The following is a 26,563-nucleotide window of genomic DNA, read 5'->3' on the forward strand; positions in this document are numbered from 1 at the left end:
TACCAGGAATCTGCACAGGAATCAACTCAAACATTGAGAAATACAAAAAGCATCTCAATCATCTTTTAATTCATTAAGTTACAAATATTGTCACTCCACTGCCCCCTACATAACTCTCCCAACAAGAACATTACCTACTAAAGGATCCATCTAATTCATTGCAGAGAATTTCATCACTTCCACTGGAAGAGTTTCCTAAACAAAAACCCTTACCGAACATCCGGGCAAAGATTCAGGGACCGGCTGAGATTCCTGCTCCAGCTTTCCAAGTACCCGATACACTGATCGCTTCGTCTGTGTCCGTCGTAGTAATCTCTCTTTGTCCATCATAATATGATCAATCTGAGTCAAGATTGAACGCTCAAAGGCTCTGAAACCCTGCAACAACATTAACTAGTGTCAGATAATGCAGAAAGCTGCTGCTGAAGGCAGCAATGTTCCTTTATCTTTCCATGTCAGTGGATAAGCAGACAATATTCCTACAGGAGGAGTTTTAGTTTGGATTTTTTTTTTTAAATATGTATATATATATACACATATATACATATATATATACATATACATATATATAAAAACCTCAAAATAAACCCAAGAAAGGAATATTGACCAGGGGCAAACTGAAAGCCTGGCTTAATAGATAGGCTTCATTGTTTAGTTCAGACAAACTTCTCAATGATTAATATGAACCCCTAGATGCTGGGGTTCCTGGATCTCTTAGGACAAAATGAATTGCCAGCTGAATTACAGTGTTCAGGTCTGTGTTTTTACAATAAATCATGAGGGAAATATCCAGACCATAAAGAGCTAGTCAATTAACAATGTTGGAACTGTCATACTGAACCTGACCAGCCAGATACCTAGTTCAGTACCTTGTCTTCAACTCACAGCAACTGATACCAGCTGCTTCAGAGGAAGGTGTGTGAAACTCTTTAGGAATAATCTGCCCATGGGGAAAATTTCTTCCTTACCTTGCCAAATTAGATGCTGACTTATGTCCTTGAAGCATAAGGGTTTATATTCCTCCCAAAACCCTGGGAGGATTTTTGTTTGTCGTAGGTGTGTGTGTTTTAATTCTTACTATTGTAACTCTAGATTCAACATGGAATGTTCACATGTATGAATGACATGAAACACTTCAGCTGTTGTTCCAACAGCTCTGGTAAATTTCTCTCTCTCACATATATACACTTGCCTTCCCCAGTTTGCCAGAAGCCAGTTTGGTCTTGTCATGCCATTTTTGCAACGTGTTGTTCCGATACGTTCTGAAGTCAGCAAATCGCTTGGCCATGAATTCTGGATAGTCTTCCATCTCTAGCTTCCGTTTAGGTGGGCCTTTCCGCCCCGTCCGATCCTCACCTCCCATCTCTTCATCACTACCACTGGGGACCTCCGCATCACTAGAAATTAAAAAAAATTAGAACACACACTTTGAGACAACCATTTGGAAACTCTTTTTAACAGCAACTCCTCCGTTGATCATCTTGTCATCTTCCATTAGTTATTCAGAAGTCAAGTAGCTTAACCCTCCCTCCCACCACAAACTTCCCATGAAAACAGGACAGTTGCAATACCATTTGTCTGCAGTGTCTATTGCCCAAACAGCAGCAGTTGGAGGAGCAGAGCTGAGATGGGAAAGGATAAAGCTTTTATGTTTTCCTATTTAAAACCAGGTGGGCATTAGCAAGACCCAGAGCCAGTCTTGCTCTGTATTTACCTCTCCACTTTAGATTGCTTTCCATCTACCAGATGCCTCGTGGCAGGATACTGATACAACAGCTCATCCTGGAGGTCCACTAATGCTCTCAGCAATGCCTTCAAGGCTTTATAACCTGCAGAAGAAGAGACACCAGTGACGATTTCAGGTTGATCCCAGCTTCTGTTGAAGCCTTAACTTGACAGCTTCTGCCTTCTCATATTAAACCTAAATTCCTGACACAGCTAGCACAGGTCTCGTTAAACCACAGATACAGCTATGTTTTTACCAGCCCAGTTAAAAATGTTGTTTAACATTTATAGATCATTCTTTAGTTAATGCCAAAACAACTGCACTGAAAAGATATTCCTAGAAAGGAAGGAAGGGAGGGAGAGTTGTTCTCTGAACAGCTGAGCGGTTATACATTGGAGTACATTGACTAGTCTATTTAACACACACACACACACACACACACACACACACACACACACACACACACACACACACACACGTTTGGATTCAGAACCCTAAAGATTAGCATTCTGAAGTAGCAAGTACGGAGGGCTTAGGTATCTGATGGCACAAGGATATGAGGACAGCCCCTTTTGCTGACTAATTCATTGCCCTCCTACGTTATTTTTTGCAGCAGGCACTAACTTTGGTTTAAGAATATGAAGCAATTCCAGAGGGAGAATAAATACATTTATGTATCCTATCTACACTTGCAGGTTTCTCTTTTTTTTTTTTTTTTTGGAATGTGCATGTGGTGTAGGGAGCAGGGGGGTGAGAGGAAGAAGGGAAAATGAACCCCTGCAGAGCTGTGACTACTGCAGGTTTCTGCACTGCTATGCTCACCAAGCGGGAGGCATAAAGAGTTAGAGTGTAAGTAAAATTAAGTGTAGCACGATCTGATCTGTGGGAAAAATATGAACAAAGATCTGGCAAATAATGAGGGGATCGCAGGCATCTAGAGATTTATAAGCAGAGAACTTCATTCTTCAGGCCTGCGAACTGGGCACCCTCCACAAACTCTATATTCACTTAAAAAGAGTGTAGTTAAGCAAAAAGAGACTCAATGCAGGAGTTTAAAGGGCTATTCTCAGGCAGCTGAGCAGCTGTTTTCCAAACTACCTGCAGGCCCAAATGCCAAAGGTGGCCCATTCGGCATCAATCAGCCAAAGACCTTAACTGCTGCTAATTCCTCCACATAGCTGTGGCACAGAGAGGAAACAGTCCCTGTCGAGAGGAGCTTACAATCTCCTGGGACAAACATTACAAATCAGACGCGAGACCAGGGTAATGGGGAGATGGATTTGTCCAACAGTAGTACAGCATCTCTCCCTAAAAATGTGGGAAATTAACACTAATAGGCCTCCCAGGAAAACTCTGTTACCTGGTTAATAAGAGCCTCTTCCTGAACTCTCTGGAATTACAGTCTGAAGCATCCCTTATTTTAGAGGCTGCACACTGCTGACATCACCAACTCTAGGGCAGAGTGCTGGCATTCTAACTGGCCTATATTTGGAAATCCTTACCTAGCACCCGTATCTAGCTTACAGATGTGCTGCCTTCGCTTGTCTGTTTCTAGACTGGCTTCCGTCAAAGTGAACTAGAGAGCTATTACCATCTCCTGAGGCTCCTAATGAATGTGGTTGTCCAGACTTGGTCCATTTAGATTGCAAATTCCTTGGGGCAGAGCGAGACCACATTTTCCTTTGTTCCTTGATATGCATCAAGCACGTAAGCACCAAAACACAAAATACTTGGCCCATTTCGAGACACTTTCTATCCAAGCCCTTCACAAACAGTAATTCCAGCCACGTGAGACGGGTATAACACCACTCAATTTACAAACAGGAAACTGAGGCACGGAGTGTAAATGGCTTGCTCGAAGTTCCACAAGAAGTCCAGGGCCAAGCTGGGAACAGGACTCAGATCTTTCACCACAGACCATTCTTCCTCTCTAACGAATCACAAAGGGCCAAATCCTCAGCTGATGTAAAGTCAGTGGAGCTATTTCAATTTACAGCAGCCGAGGACCGGGTCCCAAATCCTTCTCTTACTTACGAGTTAGCACAACAGAAAGGTGGGTGGGAGGGATGGTATTTTATTTTCATTTCGCCTTTTTTTTTTTTTTTTTTATTAAATGGAGGACATAGAAAACCCTGGGTAAAATGAGCAGCAAATCTTTGTGAAGGCACAGGAAGCGGAAATCAACCCAGACATGCAGGGTCTCCATCTTTCGTATGTTCCAATTGCTGATATTACTGTTGTCGTAGAACCCAGGTAAATTACAGCCTGACCTCAGTAGCAGAAATGTCAATGAAAAGACATTAGGAAGACTTTTGCTGCAGATCAGCAGTTACTGTGACATCCTCCTCCTATCCATGGCTCATTATAAATACATTCTGACAGCTGTTCTGTATAAACCTATTAACGGATTAGGTTGCCATACTTGTAAAACAGCCATGTGTTAGCATCAAAACGATTTTGAGAGACAGACAAAAGCCCTTAAAAATGCAGCTGTGGTATGTGTTGGAAGCAAGGGCATCATTTGCAAGAACCAAGTGTCCCCAACCTGAGTGCAGAGCTTAAAGCAGCAAAATCTTTTCCACTGCCTGCAACTCTGCTAAATGTCCCCAGAACTTCTGAACCCGTTTATTTTCTACCCACTGTCTACCCTCCAGTGGCAATGCTAATGCACCCCTGTGGCTTTGATCCTGTCTATTACAGCTGGAGTAGCACTCAGACTCTTCTGAGGTGCATCAGGGCTTTTGCAAGCAGGCAAGGAATAAAAGACAAGCTCAAGCTCCCTCAGGATATGAGATATGGACCCCAACAGAAGCGAGGTTGAGAAGCAATTTTATCTGGAGTGAAGGGGGTGGGGAGGGCAGGTCAGACAACGATGATTATGTGTCTACCCAGGTGGGAGGGCTAATTATTCCAGACACTGGCTTGATCATGAGCCTCTTACAGCTGGATAATTTCCATGCTTTCAATTCTTGTGTATTTAATGACATTATTGGATAGGGTTCTGGGTCTTACTAGCGGATGCTTAAGTGCACTATAAACTCAGCTACACAAGCTGATGTCATCCCCCTGATACTGCACTGTCTTACCCATTTCAGCATTTAATTCCAAAATGGGCTGTTTTCTTCCAGAATTTTTTCCCCTTCCCTGCCTTTGTCCTGTTTGCTTTTGGGAAAGGAACATTCTATCTTGGGAATGAAGACAGGGTGTAAACGACAGCAGTTTTATGAACACAACCCAGGTCATTTTAAAGGACAATAGGAGAGCAAGTCCCCCTCCCCATGCCTCTAGCAGACTGGTTTTAAATGCTGCTGCTGGTCTGAAATGGCCCACTAAAGCAGAAAGGTGTCACAAGTGCAAAGTTTTCCTTAAGCATACCAGCCCATTAAAGCAGTTTTCAGATTTAAAAATTCTTTTGTTTCTATCCTATCCTCATTTCCCTTTGGTACCAAAGAGAGCCCGCACAAAAGTGAGCCTGGAGAACGGATCACAATTAGCCCTCTTATAATTTGAGTGCTATACAGGTGTGGACCGGACCACGCAATGGAGAGGGTTCCGAGGGCCAGCAGATCTCTGCTAATTTTCAATTTATGGTGCTTTTTAAGACAAACAGGCACCCACAACACAGTTCGAACAAGTGACAAAACCTGGGTGGCAAACAGCTTCTGTCACTTACTGAGTGGGTTTGAATTCCTAACGAAAGCAGTTTACTTCTTGGACTTGCCACACCAGCTCTCAGTCAGCACTAACCATGTCAGCTGTTTGTTTTGCCCTGCTGTGTTCAGATGACAACAACTGTCTACGCTTTTGCTTGGCATCCCATTTTCTTCTCCAGCAGTACCCCAGCTTAGACCCAACACTCAATGAGCAGACACAGCAGATGACAGCGTACCCTGAAGTCCCTTCATACAAAACTATTCTGGAGGCACTTTACAGGAGCAGCACTCTACTTCTGCTGGACAGTCTGCTTCCCCACCCCTCTTCTGCTTGCTTTTTTGTTGCATTTTTTTATGTAACTCACACTGTAATCTCCCTGGGGCAAGTACTGTGCATTTCAATTACCTGTCAAGTGCCATGCAGCTCTATGGGGCTATATAATTACCATCTTTATACCGGACCTTCTGACATTTGTGAAAAGTCTTCAGATTAATAGTTTAAATTTTCAAAAGTGATTTTGGGTGCCTAGCTTGAAGAAACTGATTTTCGGAGGGCAGGTGCTCAGCACTGTCTGAAAGACAAGGTGCTTTTAAGGTGCCCCAATATGGGCATCCAAAATCACTCACCCCTTTTGAAAACGTGGGCAAGCATCTTTCAGCTCCATATACGCTGCGTACAACAATTCCAAAATCAAGGTGGGAATGCAGTCAGACCTAGAAGAACAGTACACAACCACTTTTCCCATCCCTCTGCTCTCTGTACCACTTGCTCCCAGTCTAAAAGTGTCATTTAAAAAAAAAAAAAAAAAAAAAAAAAAAAGATTATGTCGACTGGGCTGCGAGGCGAAAGGAAATGTTTACTGCTGCCACATGAACAAGTGAAATATGTTTTGAACCTACCATCCAGTTTAAATGGGAATCCTGAGAATGTCCATAGCAAGAGGCCAACCCATAAGACTCACTTTTAAGAGTCCGCAGGAGTCCCTTCATTTTGTGTACAGGAGTGAAAAAGTTGTTGCAGATCCAAAAGACAGCATATCAATCCAGCAAGAAAGCTAGGAGCCAATCTCAGTAAATCAAAGTGTGCCTTTCTGTTAATACTCTCTCATATGTTCTCATTTTATACATCCCTTTACCGAGTCAGAAAGTAGCCCTGGAGTATTTAAGCTCCATTCAGGGATAGCACAGCCATGTATCAAAGTGTCAGGAGACCCACCAGAGATGAAATCTGTCCTACTGCTCTCAAACCACAAAAAATAAATAAATAAATAAAATAAAATCAATTTTGTCAATGGCAGAGCTCACAGGCACACTGGCTGTCGCTGGTGCTAGCCCCTTGTTTGAATCAGTGGCGCTGGATCCTGGATAATAGGATAACCAGGGCCAACCAGACATACTTTGATCAGCCTTGTTTAAAGTCAGAACACCGATAGCCGCTCCGCTATTGTGGAGATTGACACTCAAGTATAGCTACGTTTGTATCGTATGCAGGATGATGGCTTCTTCCTACTTAGGTCACTGTAAGCAAAGCATCTCTACCACAAAAGAGGTCCCTGCCTAAAAAATGACCCCTTCGCCTTCTCTCCAGAAATAGATGGGACCTCTCATTGTCCCCAGCAGCGGCAGAGAGCAACGACAGCTCTTTGTGTAGCAGCAAGGAAGGGGGTCTCTGCAAGACCACTGAAGTCAACAGGATTAAGCACATGTTTAAAGTTAAGCTAGTGCCTAAGGGCTAGATTCTCAAAGGTATTTAGGGGACTAAAGACCCAGAGGCTTAGTAGATTTTTTCAAAAGCACCCAGACACCTAACTCCCCTCATGTCTTATTTCAGCGTTTCTTGTGGAGAAACAACAGCATGTTTCCTCCAAACTCCTATGACGTAGGATATGAAGTCCTGAAATGAAATCCTGGCTCCCAATCCCATAGAGGTCAACGGCAAAACTCCCAGGATTTCACTCCATGGAGCGCAAGCATACTAAGGAAAGCACTGCAGAGGCTGCAGATGGAGTGGAAAACAAAGCCTTAAACTTCTAGGATAAAAGATCCCCTTCATTTATGCATAGAAGCTGCTGGGTTATACTGCATAGGCAACACTCCCCACACAACCAAGCCAAAGAATGGAACTTCACTGTAGAAGTGAAGAGGGAATATTCTCTTTAACCATGGTACTGTGGTTAAGACACAGAGACTGGGGGGGTAGGAGATCTGCGTTCTGTTCTAAGCTATACCAGAGACTTCTTATGCTTCAGTTTCTCCATCTGTGAAATGGAGATAATGGTAGACCCTACCTCACAAGAGTAAGTTCATTAGTGTTCATGGGCACCCAGTTACCACGGTGATAAAGACCATACAGAAAAGATGAATTCATGAATCTCCTGTCTGTGAAGATGAGACACCACAACAGAGACTAGTAAAAAGGTAGGGCGGTGGGTTGGGGGGGAGGAACAGCAATCAAAGAGGAGAACACAAGATAAAAACAGGATTATTTTCTACATCAATGGCTATATAGCCCATTCCTATACTGAAATAATGTGAGACATTTTACAGAGTGAACAATAGTAATTACAGCAGTTGAGACTTAATACACACACACATGCACAGGTTTGGATTTTATATCATATACTACTTTGAAGAGCCCAAGAGGTGAATGGCACAATCCTGTTCCAACAACCATGCATCTGAGACCTGGTCTATACTTATAGGGAAATTCGGCAGCAGCCAACGGAAGTTACGCAAGCTACTCTACTCTGCGTAGCTTGCATAACTTACGTCAACTTCCTAAATCCCCTTCTGCGCGCCGTCTCTGCAACACTGCGCCAATGGGAAACTTGTACCTGTCAACACAGCACTACACCTTTTGAGGAGGTGGTTTAATTGAATCGACTTCCGGATTGATTGAGAGGGTCTTCACTTCTGGCTCAATCGATCCAGATAAATCGATCTGACAGTGGCTCCTGCAGAGACCTCTTCACCCACAGAGAGCCCCATTTATGCTCAGGGATCGATCTGCCCATGCAGAGTTCTTTGCAGGCCTGACTGGAGCCTTACATGTACATGACATAGTGAGCATGGGTAAAAAAAGATGAGAGCGAATGGGGCGCGGAAGTGCTGCGACTGCATAAACAAAAACATAACATAGGGTAATCGAGAGGCAGCATGGTCCAATGGACAAAACACCCAACTGGGAATCAGGACACCTGGCTCAGCCACTAACCTGGTGTGGGACAATAGGCAAGTCATTTCATCTCTCTGTCTGAGCCTGTTTCCCCTCCACCCTTTTCCTGCCTGTCCATTTCGACTGTAAGCTCTTTGAGGCAAGGAGTGTCACTACGTATTTGTACATATCCTAGCACGATAGCACCCACGGCACTTCTGTAATGCATATAATAATATGTGCTTCTACAGCATGGGTGCACATGCATAACAGTTGTGTTTTGTTCATAAAGTGTGCACAGACACAACACATGCACATCCATATGAAAAATTATTACATTAAGCAAAACTACTATTGTGCACACAATACCAAATAGGAAGGAGATGGATTTAAACTTCTATGACCAGTCCATGCCTAAGCCCATGATTAACAATTTTTTCCCCTGTTAAATCTGGGTATCTGGCATTGTAGCAGGCCCACACCCTTTTAATTTTCTCCATATATTCACACAGAAAGCATTAAATGCACACCCCACACACGTTTGATCAATACATGTATTTAAACTTTGATATCATTAGCAAAAGCTAACTCCTGAAATCAGGAGAGAAAAACTTAGAAATGCACTATGTTACCATTCCACAGAACGTGCAAAGCACCTAACAAACTGTTTCCATTATATAAATAAAAAAATAGAAATAAAAATCAAAACCATAGTTTTTATTAAACACAGTTATTAAACAAAACAAAGTATCTTATCAGGCATACATGTTTATCTGAACATTCAGATTAAGCGAGAGTATTTTCGCTCTTTTTAAATGACTCTGGGACTGAAGTTAAACTATAGGTCAAAATGACACTCAATACATTGGCCTGAGAACAATACTTCTCATTCATATCCACAAGCCAGCCACTTGCACTAGTCATCCCCAGCAATTAATCCCCCAAGAAACACATTTGATTAAATCTTTTCAAGCAAATCCTTTGCTTTGCTTTTGTTAGTTCACTTCTTGTCAACATCTATTAAAATATGCCTTTAATTCTCCCACAATCTTAAAAAACACCGATTCCACTGTCTTCAACTTTAATCAACTGTATGGCCGGCATTTTTCATTTCATAATAATGTGCTGTTTGGAATTCAAGAGGCAGGCTCAACATCAATCATTCGGCAAGAATTTTTCCACTGCAATAAATATGCAAATGAGGAAAGCCAGTCAGTCGTATTTCAGGCCCGACTTGCTAGTGTTTTAAAAAAGACACAAATTTATTAATTGCCGTTGGCCAGCGGAATCCTATTACTTTGGGCATTGATTACAAAGCTGTGTGAGTGATTATTGTGCAACTCGCGGGCTATCCAGGCATGAGGAAAAATTATTAAAGCAAGGCAGAGATTATCAACTCAGAATAACAATAAGCCTTAACATTTTAGGCCTTTAACTTCTTCAACAAAGAATTACGCGAGAGCTCCACTGTATCATAATTCTGAAGTCTGTCAGTATTACTGTTCAAGCTTGTTCTATGTTCCCCACAGCAGAACAATGTCACCAGCTGGAGGGGAAAAACCCGGCAGGTTACACATTCCTTAACATGGACCATATGGACAATAGTTTTTCTGTTATTCCCAAGGTGTGACTGACTATAGGGAGAACAACAACAATATGCTCTATTAAGACTTCCACTGTCATGAGGCGATCTTGGAATGTTGCAAGACCTTTACACTTATTACACTGTTAGATTACTGGCCGAAAAACAACAACAAAAAAATGGGGTAAGTGTAAGAAGCAGCCCATAGTGCATTCAGCTTTGGATATACTAGGGGTTACCTAGAATCCTTTTGGAAGCAGAGAACTGAATGGCCTGGTATTCAAGGTGTTGAGTGGCTGTATATACATCTTCCATGGATTTCAACTGGATTGTAGCCACACAGCACTTCCGAAAGTCAGGCCGGAAGTGTTTTGGAAGAGAATGGCACATCCTTGATGCCACCATACGTGTTTGCCTTCTGGAGTAGAAAGTGTTAGCAAATGATAGCTGGCGCATTTCACCCTCCTGCTAGAAGGCCAGCAAAAGGTCTGTGGCCCCACTTAAGCCCTAAGCATCTGCCTACAATGCAGAGAGGAGGTGCGATTCCCAGCATAGACTCCAACAGAGCTAGCTTGAGTCTGTCCGCCTGCACTGGGAATCACACCTCCCAGCTGCCACATAGACATACTCGAATTTGCTGCTTAAATGGGATTCAAGTGATGCATGGATGTTGTGCTGGCTCCCTGCAGAGAGGTGAACTTCACCCACTGAGCACAAAGGACCCAATGCGGCAGCCCCTATTCACGTAAACAGTCCTACCCACTTCAGTGGACTAATTTAGCCCATTGACTCCAATATTATTTCTCCTCTGAGTACACGTAATAGGATCAGGCAGATAGAGGGAGCTTGTAAAAAGGAAAATAAAAATTAATTCACTGAATATTAAAAAAAAAAAAAAAAGACGGCTTTTTTATGCAAAGTTATGCAAAGATGTTATTATTGAGTATGGGTGGGAAGAAAGAAGGAAGAAAAACACTTAGTTCGAACACCTTTATTTGAAATTGGTCTAGGCCAGTGGTTCTCAACCAAGGGTACATGTGCCCCTGGGGATACACAGAGGTCTTCCAGGAGGTCCATCAACTCACCTCGATGTTTGCCTACATTTACAACAGTCTACATAAAAAGCACTAGCAAAGTCAGTACAAACTAAAATTTCTTACAGACAATGACTTGTTTATATTGCTCTATATACTAAACGCTGAAATATAAGTATAATATTTATATTTTAATCAATGTATTTTATAATTATATGATAAAAATGAGAAAAGCCATTTTTCAGTAATAGCGTGCTGTGACACTTTTGTATTTGTGTGTCTGATTTTGTAAGCAAGTCATTTTAAGTGAGGTAGAACTTGGGGGTACGCAAGACAAATCAGACTCCTGAAAGGGGTACAGAAGCCTGGAAAGGTTGACAGCCACTGATCCAGGCCAGAAAGGGAGCAGGGCTTATAAAACTGAAATTTTACACAATACATGTTTTATGTTACTACAAATCTACTGTATATTAGAGCCCTACTCAGCTAGGAATCACATGCCACATGGAGGGAGGGAAGAGGGAATGTGAAATTTCATAGATATGTAGATTTTAAGACCAGAAGGGACCATTAGATCATCGTTTGACCTCCTGTGTAACACAGGAAAACAAACTACATTTATCAAGACAAGCAAGAAGTTTGCTACATGTGAGTTTTTATCTCGAGTTGGCTAACACATTTGCACATACTAGTCTGGAGGCTCCACAAACCTTTGTTCCCGTGTGTATTGGAACAAAGGTTTGTGGAGCACCTATACTGGTATGTACAAGCTTGTTAACTAACTCAAATTCATCAGCAGTCACTTCACTCTCATAATTCTAAGGCAGGCAACCCCTTTCTGTGTGCATTGAACATGCCATACACTTATGGTCTTATTGCAGAATGTGAACAAATGGGTATTTCCCTGGTGGTTGCCATCTTGTGCTCTAGAACCTACGCTACCCTTTCTTTTAAAAAATAAAGAAAACCCCAGCTCACTTCAGCACATACGGTTATGAAGATAACCTTTAAAATGTGAACATTTCTATTATGCAGCAATTTAAGAGGTCATTCCCTAACTACAACTTGGTGGCTTGGTTTGAAACTGAAATGTAACTCTTTGAGCAAGCTTCAGAGCACATGCCCCTGCATCTCACCTGTATGCCAAATGGTTGCCCATGAACACAGGACAACAGGCCTGATTCATTTTCAGTCTCACCAACACCACTCCATCAAAAGACTGGTTATCAAAAAGTACACATATTTGGGCTGATCCAGCACCCCTTGAAGTCAATGTCAGCAGACTTTGGCTCAGGCCCACAGAGAGAGTTACACGGGACACGGAATCAGAAGAAGATATGGAAAGTGAACATTTGGGCCTACCAACCTTAACCACATCCCTTTTAATAAAATACAACAGTCCATGATTTGGTGAGTGCAAAGCTTTGTTATTGACAAGGGGTTCCAGACAAATAACATGCCAAGTGAGCGATCTTCTTTTCACTACCTTAGCCAGACCACAATGACTGGAACCCAATATTGGAATCCAGAACTGCCCTTACACACACAAGCAAGGTTCCCATTAAGATCTTTGGGGCAGAAACGTGACCCTGCTTGACACGAAGCCATCACATAACCTGGGACAAATCATTTAACTGGTCTATGCCTCAGTTTCCTCCATTTCTGAAAAGGGAGATAATGGTACCAACTCTGTATATATATTATACCATCTCTGTATAAAGCACTAACATCCTCAAACGCAACTACAAAGAAGTGCGGATAATTATCCAATTTCAGTTTTAAAAGTTAGCCCTGGTTAGAGATGATAAATTATGGCTAGAATTACTGGAATTATTGGGAGTTCCCTTAGGCTCCTTTGATAAATCCTAGTCCACATGAATATGGCACATTTCATTCAAAAGCTCTTCACTAACTAGATATATGCAATGCCAACAAAATATGGAGAGCTCTGGGGCAGAGAGTGTATCCATCAGACACACACATCACGTTCCCCATCAGGAGGGGAGGATAAATATTTTGCCAAGGAAACTGGAACACACTGTCTCTTATAGAAAGTGCCATGGCATTTCTAAAAACGAAAGCAGAGCAGATGGAACCTGGGTCTCATCCAAAATGATTGATGCTCAGTAAACTGTTTGGTACTCAATTTATCTAGCTGTTATGGGACTTGGGAATGGCTGAGGTGGTTTCCTGAAACATGCACGCACTTTCATAAAAGTGCTGTTCTCTTCAGGAATGGAGAAACTCATGTTCTCAGGTGCACAGTCGCAAATATATTTACACACAGAGAGAGAAAGAGAGAAAGAGAAATATTCAAAGGAATGCCAATAAGAAATCCAACAAAAATACCCCGCAAGAGATACTAAAAGTGAAACGAGAACAAACTGACCAAGCAATATTCTGATGTATCCTCTCCCTCACTTGCTCCTTTCTACCCCAGGCCTCAGTCTGAAAGGTGCCAAGCACCCTCAACTCTCATTGAAAATAATGGATGTTAAAATGGATCAGTGCACTGCTGAATTAGGCTCTGTGTCTGGGAATAAATGACCAGCCCACATGCCCCACGCTTCCTAACAGACTTCATCCTCCTTTAAACTGGGACTTCCAGTGGTCTGGCCTCATGAAGTGAACATTAAGAATCATTTACACATAAGCTGGCTGTATGGTTCATTTAATTTTCTAAACCCCTCCATTTTAAAATCAGCAGCAGAATTTTTAGGTTGCTACAGCAGAAGAAATCGGGAGGGCAAGGGGATCTGTCACAGACTTTAGGTCCAGCTTGCCTCACAGTACCCAGCTGGTTATTGGGGACTGTTCTAGCTGCTAGGTGATTTAAGAAAACAGTCTTCCTTGGAGTTTGGGTATTCAGTCCATGCATAGTATATTCAAGGATATTTGCACTGAGAAAAGATGAGTGGGAGAAGATGAAACTGGTTTGGTATTCTGGAGATCATGTCTCATTCATAACTGGGGGGACGTTCCCCTCCTACCAGAGTGCTGCATGATCTGACACATAATAATGGTAGAGCAGCAAAAAAAAGTCTTCCTTTACCAAAAAGAAATGAAGTATTCAAGAATATAAATGCAGAAGATCACAGACGTACCATCTCAGGCTGTGATCTTGAAAGGTACCAGTTTAACAACATCAGTGCCCAAACAGGTGACATCCAATGAAAATCCAGGTAAAACAAATGCTGCTCCCCAACACATGCCTAGGGGCACCGTGTCACTGGATGTGCTGTGTTGCAGAACAGAGGTAGGTCGGAAGCCTTGAGGTTAAGATCCCATAGTCATCTCTCACAAGAGTGGTTAACCCCTCTATAATGGCCAGATTCAAATTCAGGCAATTAACAAAGTCTCCTGTAGCCTCAAGTGAGCGAGTTACCCTTCATTTCCCAACCCCACACTAAACCGCTGTGCAGAAAAGATGCTACATTTCCACCCCAAAGATGGCTGCATTTCCAGGATGGGCGAAGTGATCAGACTGAAAAGCACTTTTCAGGAAGAAAGGCGGATACCACCTTACACATCCCAAAGCGCCACACAAACCCGGATTTGGGCAGTTCCTGGCAAGCCCTGAGATGTTTTAACACACATCTTTTTAGCTCTACTTTTCAATAAAATGTAATTCAATAGCAACCGTGGGCTGCTGTACCTGAGATATGTAACACCTTAAGGAAATGAACCAATCAATGTGTAACATAAATTAACCTGCAACTACTGACTTTGGATTTAAGGAAGAGACTACACCAATCTTAGAATGAACAAGGGTTCCCGTCCCACATGCTTCATCTGCAGCTCACACCCTCTCCTCCTCTTCAGGCAAAATGCATCTCCATGCTGAGGGCTAGCACGAGGTCTATTGCACCATTTAAGTCCTATTTTGAGGGCTAAGGCCTGACCTGCACTGCAAAGTTTTGCCGACCTAGCTATGTCAGCTAGGAGTGTTAAAAAAAAAAAAAAAAAAAAACAAAAAAAAACAATCACACGCCTTCACTGACATAGCTAGCTACAGTGACAAAAGCTCCAGTGTAGATACAACTATGCTGACAGAAGAGCTCTTCTATCAATTTACCTGAGGGTCAGGGAGATAGCGTAGCTATGCCAGCAGAACTCCTTCTGGTGGCTTACATTACATCCCCACTAGGGGGCTCTACCAGCATAGCTATACTGGTCACAGCTCTGTCCTGCAGACATGGCCCTGCACCGGGCATGCCTGTGTGCCGGCCCTCTGCAGTCTTTGACACTCTGAACAAGGACAGCTGGCTCTAAGAACTAGTCTCCTGACTTCAAATGCAATCCTCATGCTTCAAAGTTTAAGCCGCATCACCGCAGGGTCTAAGAAGGAATTCACCATCCATAGTACCGCATAGTTAGCGAGCAGCATTAGTTTGGGAGGGTGGAAAAGGAGCTGTTCTTTAGCATCAGATATGCCGGCCATTGCTGGAGGCCAGGACCTCAGACATGGAAGCCTTGGTATATGAGGGTAATTTCCCTTTATTTCATAGCCATTAAGAATATCATAGGACACAGATTTTTAGATCAACATCGCAGATGTAAGGAAAATAAAATCTGTGTGATTTTACAGTACACAAAGGTGCTTCAGCCCCAATTATGCACTTCATTGTGAGATGGGGGGAGGAGAGGACAACACACTTTTCCAGCAGAATTTTAAAATACAGAATTCATCTTGTGCCTATGGAAGAGGAGTGTCTCTCTTCCCATCTGATCAAAGGCAGGTCCACTATGTAGCAAAGCTTACTGTCCTGAAAACATTTGTGTTGCTCCACTTAAATACTTACATCCTGGATAGGTATGAGACAAAGGACCTGAAAGCACGAATGACAAATGCATTTGATAAAAATGTTCAGGGTTTTATTTTGTTACTGAATATGAAACTTTGCCACATTCTCCATAACTCCATAAAACGCAAACCATAGTTACCATCTGTCACCCTCATCATGGTTCCCTCACTTAGCAAAATCTAAGGGCTTGTCTTCACGTACAGTGCTGCACCACTGTAGTGCGTTAGTGAAAAAACTACTACGTCGATGGGAGAACTTCTCCCATCAGTGTAGTTAATCCACCTTCAGGAGAGGTGGTAGCTATGTCGAGGATATAGTGCTGTGATACCGACCTAGCGCTCAGTGTAAACTACATCGCACAGGGGTGTGGATTTTTCAAACCCCTGAGCGACGTAGTTATACCGATCCAAGTCTGCAGCGTAGACCTGGTCTTAGTCCCTCATGGTCAAGAATACCAAGGAAGTTAAAATGAAGAAAATATTAGACTTAAGTGGAGAAAATATTGGACTCTGCTTTTGCCTCTCATCCGAGTCTGATATTTTCTCCATTTCCTTTCACTGATTCTTCTCCTGAGCTTGTGATAGTGAAAGAAGCAACATGGGATTTCAGTAGCTCTTCATAATCTATTGACAGATGAAACCACAGGACAGGAACAAAAATTATTACTTTTATATAAGTTTCATGGAACTATTGAAAAGTCTTAAAAAGTTAAGATGAAAACAGATATCTAATTCTTTAAAAATCCTATAATCTCCATTAACAGCTTGCTTTTCGCAATAATCCAGCTCTGATTTGACCATTCTTTTAGCTCCAGATCCCTCCAACTACTAGCTATGAGATTAATGCTTTGTGCTGTTTAAAAGCTGGTTTCTAGCTCTACCAGTTTTAGAAATATCATCCATATCAAATTTTTATTTTATTTACATATGTATGTCTGGATCAGGTTCAAACTGAAGTGGGAGGGAGTTAAGGGAAAGCAGAATGTTAATTTGAACAGTGAGATATTGCAACCTATTAGCGCTATAAAACAATGTGAAGAGTCACAGCTATGCAAGGGCATAGAGCACTGGATTCCAGTCTTTGGGGATTGAGAGAGATCATGTCTTGAGGCCCTCATTGGTCCCTCAGACTAGCTATACTTTTCTGGCACCGAATCAAGACTTGACATAAGACGTCCCAGTCATTGGAACTGCCTAATTTCTGACCCTTGAAAACTGCCGTCACCATCCTACGACAACTATTCCTTGCCCTTTTGAGGGAACGATGCATTCTTGTGGAACCATCAATGAGAACTAACTCTTCCCAAACAAGAAATACGAAAACAAAACACACAGGACTATTAACTGCAAGTGTGCAATCTACGTGGAGACACAGCACAGAAACCTGCACCCTGTACTCCTTTCCTGCGTAAATAATGCAGGGATCCTGCGGGAACTTGCCAGGGATTGGAATTTTTAATTAATGGGTCTCTTTAATGTGCAAATCAGGAGCAGACTGCAAGTTCTGACTTGCATTGATTATGAAAAACATTAATTGAACGTGCAAGACCCTAAACACAGGCAGTATCGCATGCCCTGGAAGATGTGGCGCAGCAGAACACATCTATCTTGTGGAAACAGACCACGCCAGGCAACTGTACCTTAGAAACTTAAGCAGTAGGAGTTTGTGTCTAGAGAGCATTAAACATTAGCACTATATTCACAGAGCAATCACTGTACTTACGGTAGCACTAAAAGACCACTAAGACTTTCTTCATGGATGTGAAGCGGGAATAAACATGAGCTCCACTACCATGATCTGATCCACAATTTGTATGTAAAAAAGAAGGGGGAAAAAACCTGGAGAATAATTAAGGATTAAAAAAAAAATGAAATAAAAAGTAAGACAGTGCAAACAAAGCAATGCTGTCTCTTTAAACAGAAATTCATCCTATATAAATTATGGCCATAAACTTTTCCTGCAGTGCAGCCTAATTAATTCTTGTTCTATACACAAAGGGAAATGCTGGGTGACAAATGGGTGTGAAGCCTGAAAGCTGCCAGGTCTGCAAAACATTTTCTACTTCAATTTATAAGCAATTTTGCAGTAAATCATCCACCAGAACTTGAGATTTCAGGCATCTGAGAATGTCCAAGCCCCGTTAGAACACTTACCCAAAAAAAGAGTTTAAAAACCTCTCCTCTTTCAGTCCTAATTTGGAAGCTGCACGTGACTCTTATATTTTCCTTGGATTTGGCTTTAACACCACAAACAAATCTTACAACTGAAACTTTACCATAGGCTCTTTAATACTAGTACCCCAAATCCATAACAGAATTGTACCATCACATTCGACCATAACGGAGAGAAAGTTGTCTCAAGTGGGATATGTCATACTGCCAAACATAGAAAGATCATTTATCCATCCAAAATGTTCATTCTTTCTCTGGGCAGAAAGAAGGCATGGAATATTACAAACAATGGATACATCCAGAAAAAGCTATCCAATAAAAGGTGAATTAAAAAAATCAAAGCACAGATTTTTCAAAAGGCCCAAAAAGCAGAGTTAAAAGCTCAACTCCTGTTGACTTTCAATGGGAACGGGGGCACCTAACAGCTCTTTGTGCCTCTGGGGAAGAAAGTTCCTTCAAGTGTCCAATTGGCTAGGATTTTAAATTGAGTTTTGATATTTTTGTACCCAATCACTTCATGCTACTTGAAGTGCCAAACTATTTTTTCCTTTTACAAAAAAGACCACGTGTATCTGACTTAAAATGAACCATGCAATAATGGATTTCTTTCACTAATTTGGAGAGAAGCATACATGCTGCTCAACCATCCCTAAACAGAATATAATCCAATTCAAAAGAGTGGTGTTTTGACTATCATTCAGTTGCCATTTTCAGTATCAAAAATCTTGTCTCTTAAGACTAGAGTGTATCACAGGATGACAGAACGCAATAATAGTAATACTCTGTATTTACAAAGCTCTCTTCCATCTTCAAATGGCAGTTAACTACCTAATCCTCAGAATCCTCCTTATGTAAAAATCCTTATAGATTCTTGTGGTTGAGGAAAAAGAGAGGTTAAGTGACCTCCCCAAGGCTACATCATGAATTAATGGTGGAGTTGGGGTGAGAATTCAGAACTCCCTGACCTTATACCCAGACCGCTAGACCAATTTAAAAAAGAATAAAAGGATTATTCACATAGAAGCCATTTTTGCTTCTATCCCAATATTAAACCCCTTGATTAGCTCATAATTGGGACTCTTATTAGACACTGATTTATAATAAAATAAGCTGGCCTTCATAAATGGAATTAGGTTCATACTGCATCAATTCAAGAGGCAGTTTTTTATAATTACAGTGGGCAATGTCTTTTGAATTTCACCAGGTTTTGCCTAGTGGCTTGAAAGGTCACACTCAAATTTCAACAAGCACAAAAGCTCCATAAGCAAGAATGTAATATTATTCAGAGGTTGCCCATATGACAAAGCGCTGGCTTTCTTGATTAGTCCCGAATCAGATGTACAGAACCAGAGCTCTGATTCATTCTCACAATGAACACAGCAAACTGATAGGGAGATGGCCCTTTACTGTTTAATACAACAGGTGTCATCTTTTTGTGAAATCCTCCAGGATCAAAAGGATCACGCAATCATTAAAGCAGAAGCCACAATTCATCCAGGAGAACCTTGTAGCAACAACTTCAGGTCAAAAGCAATCTTGCAAACAAAAAATATATACATGTTGTGTATAGATAATACAGCTAAAGTGAAAAAAAAGGCATAGTTGGACTGATAACTTTGCAAAGTCATTGGCTTTTACTTTCCAGAGCTTCAAAAGCCAAACCTTTCTAGTGAACAAGAATTTTCACCACTTTTCAGTAGTGAGAACACTATGTTTTAGAAGTATAACGTATCGGACCAACCTTACACAAGAAATAATAAAGTAACTTCTCAAATTATGCTAGTCCATCGGGATTAATACTGTAATAGTCAGAGGTGAAAAAGATCATTGCATCACATAATCCACCCCCATTAAAGGGCAGGGTATAGGCTGATGACAAGTAATGTCAGTTTAATACCCAATACATCCCAAGAGTGATCTCTCTGTATAGCTTGTGTATCAGTAAGCTAAGTCTGTCGACTGCTTAGGAATCAACCAAGATGAAAAGCCACTAATATTATTTAGTACCTAAAGGGCCTTTAGAACTCCCCAGTTTGCTGCTGTGGCCAGATAGAAGAGTAGGCTACCTACAAAATGAGTTTACCCCATGTTCTACACTTCATAAATCAAAAATTGGCAAAAGCATCTTTGCAGAGTCCTGACATCATCAGCAAGACACAGGCCAACACTGTGCAACTCATTAAAAAAAAATGGAACGCCTGCATTGTAAAATATCCTGTGTTCATTAAAAATTACATTTAGAGAAATGAAGTTTAAACTTTGTCCTTTAAAATAACAATATTAGAAAACTCTAAACAAGAGATGATTTAATGAGAAAGTTCCTGAACTCAATATTGTTAAAAATCAATTACATGGCACCATAAATTCATACAGTGCTTTACTAACATAGATCAAGTTCCCTGCCCTGAAGAGATTAACGGATAAACATGACATGACCTGGGCTACAGATGCTTTAACAAGCAAAATTACAAAATAGCGGATTGCTTGGCCATGCACCAGGTTCTACCTATTTGATAGACTCATAGACCTTAGAAATGAAAAAGATCTACGAGATTATTAGTCCACCCTCTAAGAACCATGCAAAATTGTTCCTCACAATACATTCTCAAGCTCTCTCTGAGGCCCATGTTATGGATTTTCTAGTACTTTCCTTAGAAGACCATTCCACAATCTAATAAATCTAGGACCTGTCAGACTGGATCAGACCTGTGGTCCATCTTCTTCAGTCCCGTGCCCAACAGCAGCCAGCAGTAGATGCTTCAGAGGAAGGTGCACAGAACCCTACAGTAGCCAGATGCGGGATAATCTGCCACATGAAAGTCTCATTCTAGTAGCTGGAGATTATCTTAAACCATGAAGAATAAGATTTTGTTTCACTTCCATAATTTGTAAGCATTAACTCATTAACCAAATAAATGCCCAATCCCTCTTCGAATCTTATTAAATTGTTAGCCCCAACGGCACCCTTGTTAAAAAGCTTTTCCAACATTTTATCTACATTTTCCCTTTGCTAATATCATCCGGTTTTAGTCCCAGCTACATTCAGCACCCAACTCCTCTTTTTCCTTGGTGTTTTCACACATTAAATACAGCACAAAATTGAGGGCAGGAATGTAAGTCTATAGCACGGCAACCCTTCCTAGCCGGATAATAAAAAAGGGATGGGAGCAATCACAAAGCAATTATTAAAACAGTGGATTTTCCTTTAACATTCCCAGGCAACTAAAAAATTAACATCTCCTCTGGACTGTATTTATACTATATTATATTCCATGTTCTTGGATGTATTTTGCTTATGGAAATATCAAAATGTCAACCATTGTTTCTGTTAAAGGTCTTTAATGATACTGCATTTTAGTCCTGTAATGAAACATGGTGCTTGCTGCAGTGTGTAATGCATCTCATTAAATACATTAACAACATGCATTTCACTAAAAGGTCAGCTTAGTATTACTGGGAGTTTGCCTTCCCCCCCCCATCCCCCAATCACTTCATTTAAAGCAGCAGAGCTAACTTGGAAATATAAAATGCCTCACCTGCTATAACTAGAGATGTGATGAGGAGTTGATGTGTTCAGATTAGGTTTAAGATGAGCTATTAAGTTTAGTTAGAAGCCGACTCAGGGTCAGAATTTAGGTTCAGATGTGACAGTGCCAAGAGTGTTTACTGGGTGTATTTTGCACATTATATTTGCCATCTCTTAGAGAACCCACAGCAAGCCTGACCTGATCAATATCATTAACAGTATTACTGGTGTGATTTTATTTTTTTAAATAGATGAATCAGCCTCCTAACTGAAGGGACACTTCCTGTCCAGTCGGTCAGCAGGCACCTTGCTACACAGGCTCTCTCTTTGGGATCTTATCCCAGGTGCAGCATTCATCAGCAGGTCTCATGATTTGCTGACCCTCTACTTCATACCATGGAGTTTGTGTCACATGCTGCCTAGGGACTAAAAACAGAAAGAGAAACCAACCCATCTTCAGAAGATATCCTATGCTGAGAACAGGTCACATAGGACCAAGCAGACCGGCAATACTCTGAACTGTTAACCAATCGCTTCTGATGTTCAACAAGAAAAAAATAAAAACTTCAGGCAGCCTGAAGGGCCACATTCAACTCTGGTGTAATGCCACTGAAGTCAGCATGGTCACATGCTCAGCTGGTGCTAAAACAAGACAAGTAGCCAGCACCAGAGCTTGGCCCAATACATATGGATAAGGGCACAGATTTACTTAGACTCTGAGCTCTTTGGAGCAGGGACTGCTGTTGTTCTGTGTCTGTGCAGAACCAAGCCCAATGGGGTCCTGATCCGTAACCAAGGCTCCCAGGGGCTACCATATTACAAACAAATAATAAAAAAATGCAATTTACGCTATTGGTGTCTGCATCTCTAAGGTCCTCCACTCCCATATCCAGACACACCCTATATCAGTGCTTTGCCATTTAGCCAAAGTAGACTTGGATGGGCCTGTCACCTGAGCCAGTCCAACATGATCCCTAATTAATCACAGGGGTTGCCATTGCAAAGCACAAATCCCGGCCTCAGAGGCTGAAGACATTGGCTCCACAGCACTGCCAGCCCACAACTGAGTACAGAACCTGGATCTCTCTGCAGGCAGAGTCTGTATATCTGACACCAAAGCAGAATACTTACTGTTCTTGAGTGCGCTGGCAAACTCTTGCCCTCCTTCCTTTTTAAATGCTGGGAACGTATCTGGCTGTGGAAGCCGGTTGGCCGTTAGGAGTGCTTTCTGCAGTTTGATTCTCCCTTCTAACAGCTGGTCCCACAGTTCTTCAAAACACAGAGGAAGCACAAAAAAAGAATTCCATTATTCACTCAATTTCCTGTGACCCTGCCTCCTCAAGACTCTCTGAAACATAAAGCATCAGCCACTTCTCTCTGCTCTCCTTCCCCAACAGCACTTTCCTAGTTAGACAACACTTTGAAAATGGAGACTCATTATTTAATGGGACAACTAGATAGGAGTTGTCTTAAAGCTTCTCAAGGTTTCTGTTAAAATTTCACAAGAGAAATTCAAATAATAGAACTGCCAAGGTGTATACAGCTCCATCATTTGACATGATGAATGCCAAACGGCAGCGGCCAAGGGATGGCACGCAGCATGATAGGCTCTGCAGAGCAAAATCTGAACTGCAGGGAAGATAGAACCAGTGATGGGGGCAAGGAATTAACTGCAGAATCCCCACAAGATTGGAGCAAACAATCAGCATTTTACAGTTAACACCTGCACTGAGGGGTTGTCATCACTGACCTAGAAGCTTCCGTGTGAGCAGGGATAACTAGTCAGAGACTAATGAAGGACCACCGAGAGAAAATATTTAAATACCATGTACACCTACTTTAGATAAAACTTACTATAAAGGAAGTGAGGAGAGCGTTTAGTGTCCATTGTAATCCATCATGATATCCCCACTAAATCCAAAGTCTTTCATTTTGGAGGATGTATAGAAAACATTTTGGATGGAGGTGTAGAAAACTGGCACCTCCTCCTCCAAAACACACTGGGACAGATTACTAACGCACACTGAAACACAAATTAGTATCTGAGTCCCTGAGCAACACACACAGTGCAATAGGTCCTTGTTTACATTGGTACCATAACAATGCTCAGCTGAACCAGTTGCTGATGGAGTATTAGCTTAATTCTGCAGCACAGACAAGGCCACAGTCTATGTAGCACAACTGGTAGAACACTTGCTATAAACAGCTAAAAGCACTACAGTGTGTGCTGCAACATTAAATGGGTTAAAATGCTTCTTAGCACAGTTAATTTCTCCAGCACAGACAAGGCATAAGGCTCATCAAAATACAGAGCAAATTCCATGTACAAACCTATTTGGTTTTTCACAGCTTTTCCTTTTTCTACTTCTTCAGACACTTTTTCTTCAGAGAACGTCACCACTCCTCCGTCCTCCTCGCTCTCTTTGGCACCTGCCACATCCTCCTCACTTTCCTCCCCAGATTCTTCTTCATTGCTGCCTTCTTCCATGCTGGCATCCTCTTCCTCATCCTCCTCTTCACTGCTCCCCATCTCATCCATCCCTTCTGTAAATTTTGCAAAGTCACTGATGTTCTGGAAACTGAACTCCGGTGTTTTGAACTTGGCCGCTGTTTCTCTCCCCTCCTCTTGGTCATCTCCCACGTCACCCTCCTGGTCAGCCTGGTCACTGCTGTGCTCATCATCCCGATCAGCTGTCGCATCTAGAGTGTCCTCATCCAATTCCAACTCCTGATCTCCATTGTCACAGTCACTCCCAGATGATATTTCTTCATCTGATCATTAGAAAAGGAGATATTTAAACAAAGTTATTTAATCACATACTACGGCTGCAACTCTGCAATGTCCATTACCAGCACCCAGTTGGGCTGGGCTAGTCTAGATCTGTGTTCCATTAGGGAGAATTGGAGGCACTATTTTACTCAGCGCGCGAGCTAACCCAGGGATTTATGAGGATACATCTGCAAATTGAAACCTTCGTTCATACTTTTCTGCAGCAACTGTCACTCCAACAATGACCATCACATCCACTGATTACTAACAGTCTTTCCCATCTAATAATGAAGTAATGTTAAGCAAACAAGGTGCTTATGCTTTATCATCTTTGTCTTTATAATGAGAAATTGTACATAAGCACCAAGCAACTACAGTTCCCAAGAGCTGACCATGTAAAGATGGCAGCTATTTCTCCCACTCCACACAGAGTTCACTTCTCTTTCCTCGCCAGGTAGTTAAACCTGGCTGAAATGTTTGTACCTGAGGTTTAGTCAATTCCTTTCCTTCATCCGCATGGAGCAGTTATAGTCCTGGAGACTTCCCTTTCCCAGGGGCTACTGAGTAAAGCTACGATTCAGCAAACCACTTAAGAAGCAAAGCTTAACTTTAAGCACATGAAGTCAATGAAACTTAAACACTACTGAATTGGGACTCCTATCAAGTGCAGAGCTCCAATCTATTAGCATTCAACTGACTGCCTGTATTTATGGCAGTTAAGGGTCAGGGGGCTGGAGTGGGGGAAAGAAACCGAACTGCTCACCAAATGCTGCTCCAGGCAGGGACTCCGTCCATAGTTCTTCCTGCAAGGCCTTGCGAGATATAGCTCTCCCGCTGTACCTCTTATCAGCTTCCAAGAGGGAGACGGAGGCGCGTTTCCGTATGTTGCCGATGGCCAGGATGTCATCCTCGGTTCCGCCCTCATCAAACTTGTCAATGACTCTGGCAGCAGTGGCTGTGAAGAGGAGAGGGGGTTTAATAGTGCAGTTTCAAACTAAGTGCAGAACTCAGGCCTGCAAGACAGGAGAGAGATTCTATCTATGACTGCCAGAAAGTGTACTGAGCTTAAATATCTATATCCTCCAGGGATCCAGGGGAATAGAACTAGGAACCTTGCATTCCACATACCCTGACCGCTGACACTTGAGTTAAAGACAAGTAACATTAGGACTTGGATAGAACTGAGCTGTTCAGGGAGTCACATTGGCACACACAGCCCCCACACTTCACTTTTGGGATCAAAACTCATCAATACCTATCTGGCTCTCACCACCCCCTAGGTTCACCAAAAGGATTGTAAACCTCTGGGTGGACCAAGGACAAGCTTTAAGTGTTTCAAAAAAACCTACTCAGGTTCATCCAACTTTGGTACGAGCATTTTAACAATGATCTACTTATATCTTCTGGAGGCCAGCTTCTAAAGGTCAGCAAATTACATATCCTGCGCATAGGTCTGATTCCACCCAACAGGGAACAGTAGGGCAGTGTATTCAGACCAGTTACAGCAGTTTGGGTCATCAACAAAGAATAGAAATTGCAGCAGTGTTTATCAGATCTGGACTCTTCCTTATTAGGAAGAAGAGAAGGGATGAATAGGCCACTCAACAGACGTCACATGGGAACAACTTTCAGTCGCTACTAACCTAGTCTGGATTCATACCAGTGACAGTCCTGACACTCCCTTACAAATCCACCATCCCCAAACCTGTAAGGGAAAGATGTATGGCTCAGCTTCAAAGCTCAGCTGTATGGCTACCCTGCTGGGTGTATGACCGTCTCTTTCAGTTTTAGGGAGAGCATACTCCTTATCTCTCAGCTGAATGACAGACAGCACACTCTGCTTCCCCTGCAATGTTGAGGAGGAATGCTGTGGAAACAGCAAAGCCCCTCCTGGAGGAAGAGGGGACGTTTCAGACTTGGTTTTCCTGCATAGCACTGCAGGGCATCACCACCAGGGAACTGTCTATAAACAATTGAGTAAATAAGTGTTTCTTTTACTTAAAATTCAGCAGAAATAAAGGAATGTTCCAAAGAATTCTACGTTTCAGAAAGGAAATCACTGAGACTTCTCTTTGGCTTGATGCCCCTATTTCCCCCCCCCCCAATCAAAATCTTGGGAAGAGCATGGCTGAAAGTTATGTA

At 42.0% G+C, this 26,563-nt stretch overlaps 1 protein-coding gene across 2 annotated transcripts in view; it reads right to left on the minus strand.

Moving 5' to 3' along the window:
- AATF (apoptosis antagonizing transcription factor) overlaps positions 1-26,563 on the minus strand; it is a 78,721-nt gene that overhangs the window by 47,292 nt on the left and 4,866 nt on the right. For both annotated transcript variants that reach the window (XM_067538103.1, XM_067538104.1), the window contains exons 2-7: positions 25,185-25,376; positions 23,983-24,423; positions 22,783-22,920; positions 1,715-1,829; positions 1,193-1,397; positions 214-378 (exon numbers count right to left, since the gene is read on the minus strand). In XM_067538103.1, coding sequence (XP_067394204.1) covers positions 214-378; positions 1,193-1,397; positions 1,715-1,829; positions 22,783-22,920; positions 23,983-24,423; positions 25,185-25,376 — 1,256 coding nt within the window. The remainder of the gene's footprint in view (positions 1-213; positions 379-1,192; positions 1,398-1,714; positions 1,830-22,782; positions 22,921-23,982; positions 24,424-25,184; positions 25,377-26,563) is intronic.

The sequence above is a fragment of the Emydura macquarii genome, unplaced genomic scaffold (assembly GCF_026122565.2).
Source record: "Emydura macquarii macquarii isolate MOO-44397 ecotype Brisbane River unplaced genomic scaffold, CSIRO-AGI_Emac_v2 contig_450, whole genome shotgun sequence".
NCBI classification, from domain to species: Eukaryota; Metazoa; Chordata; order Testudines; family Chelidae; genus Emydura; species Emydura macquarii.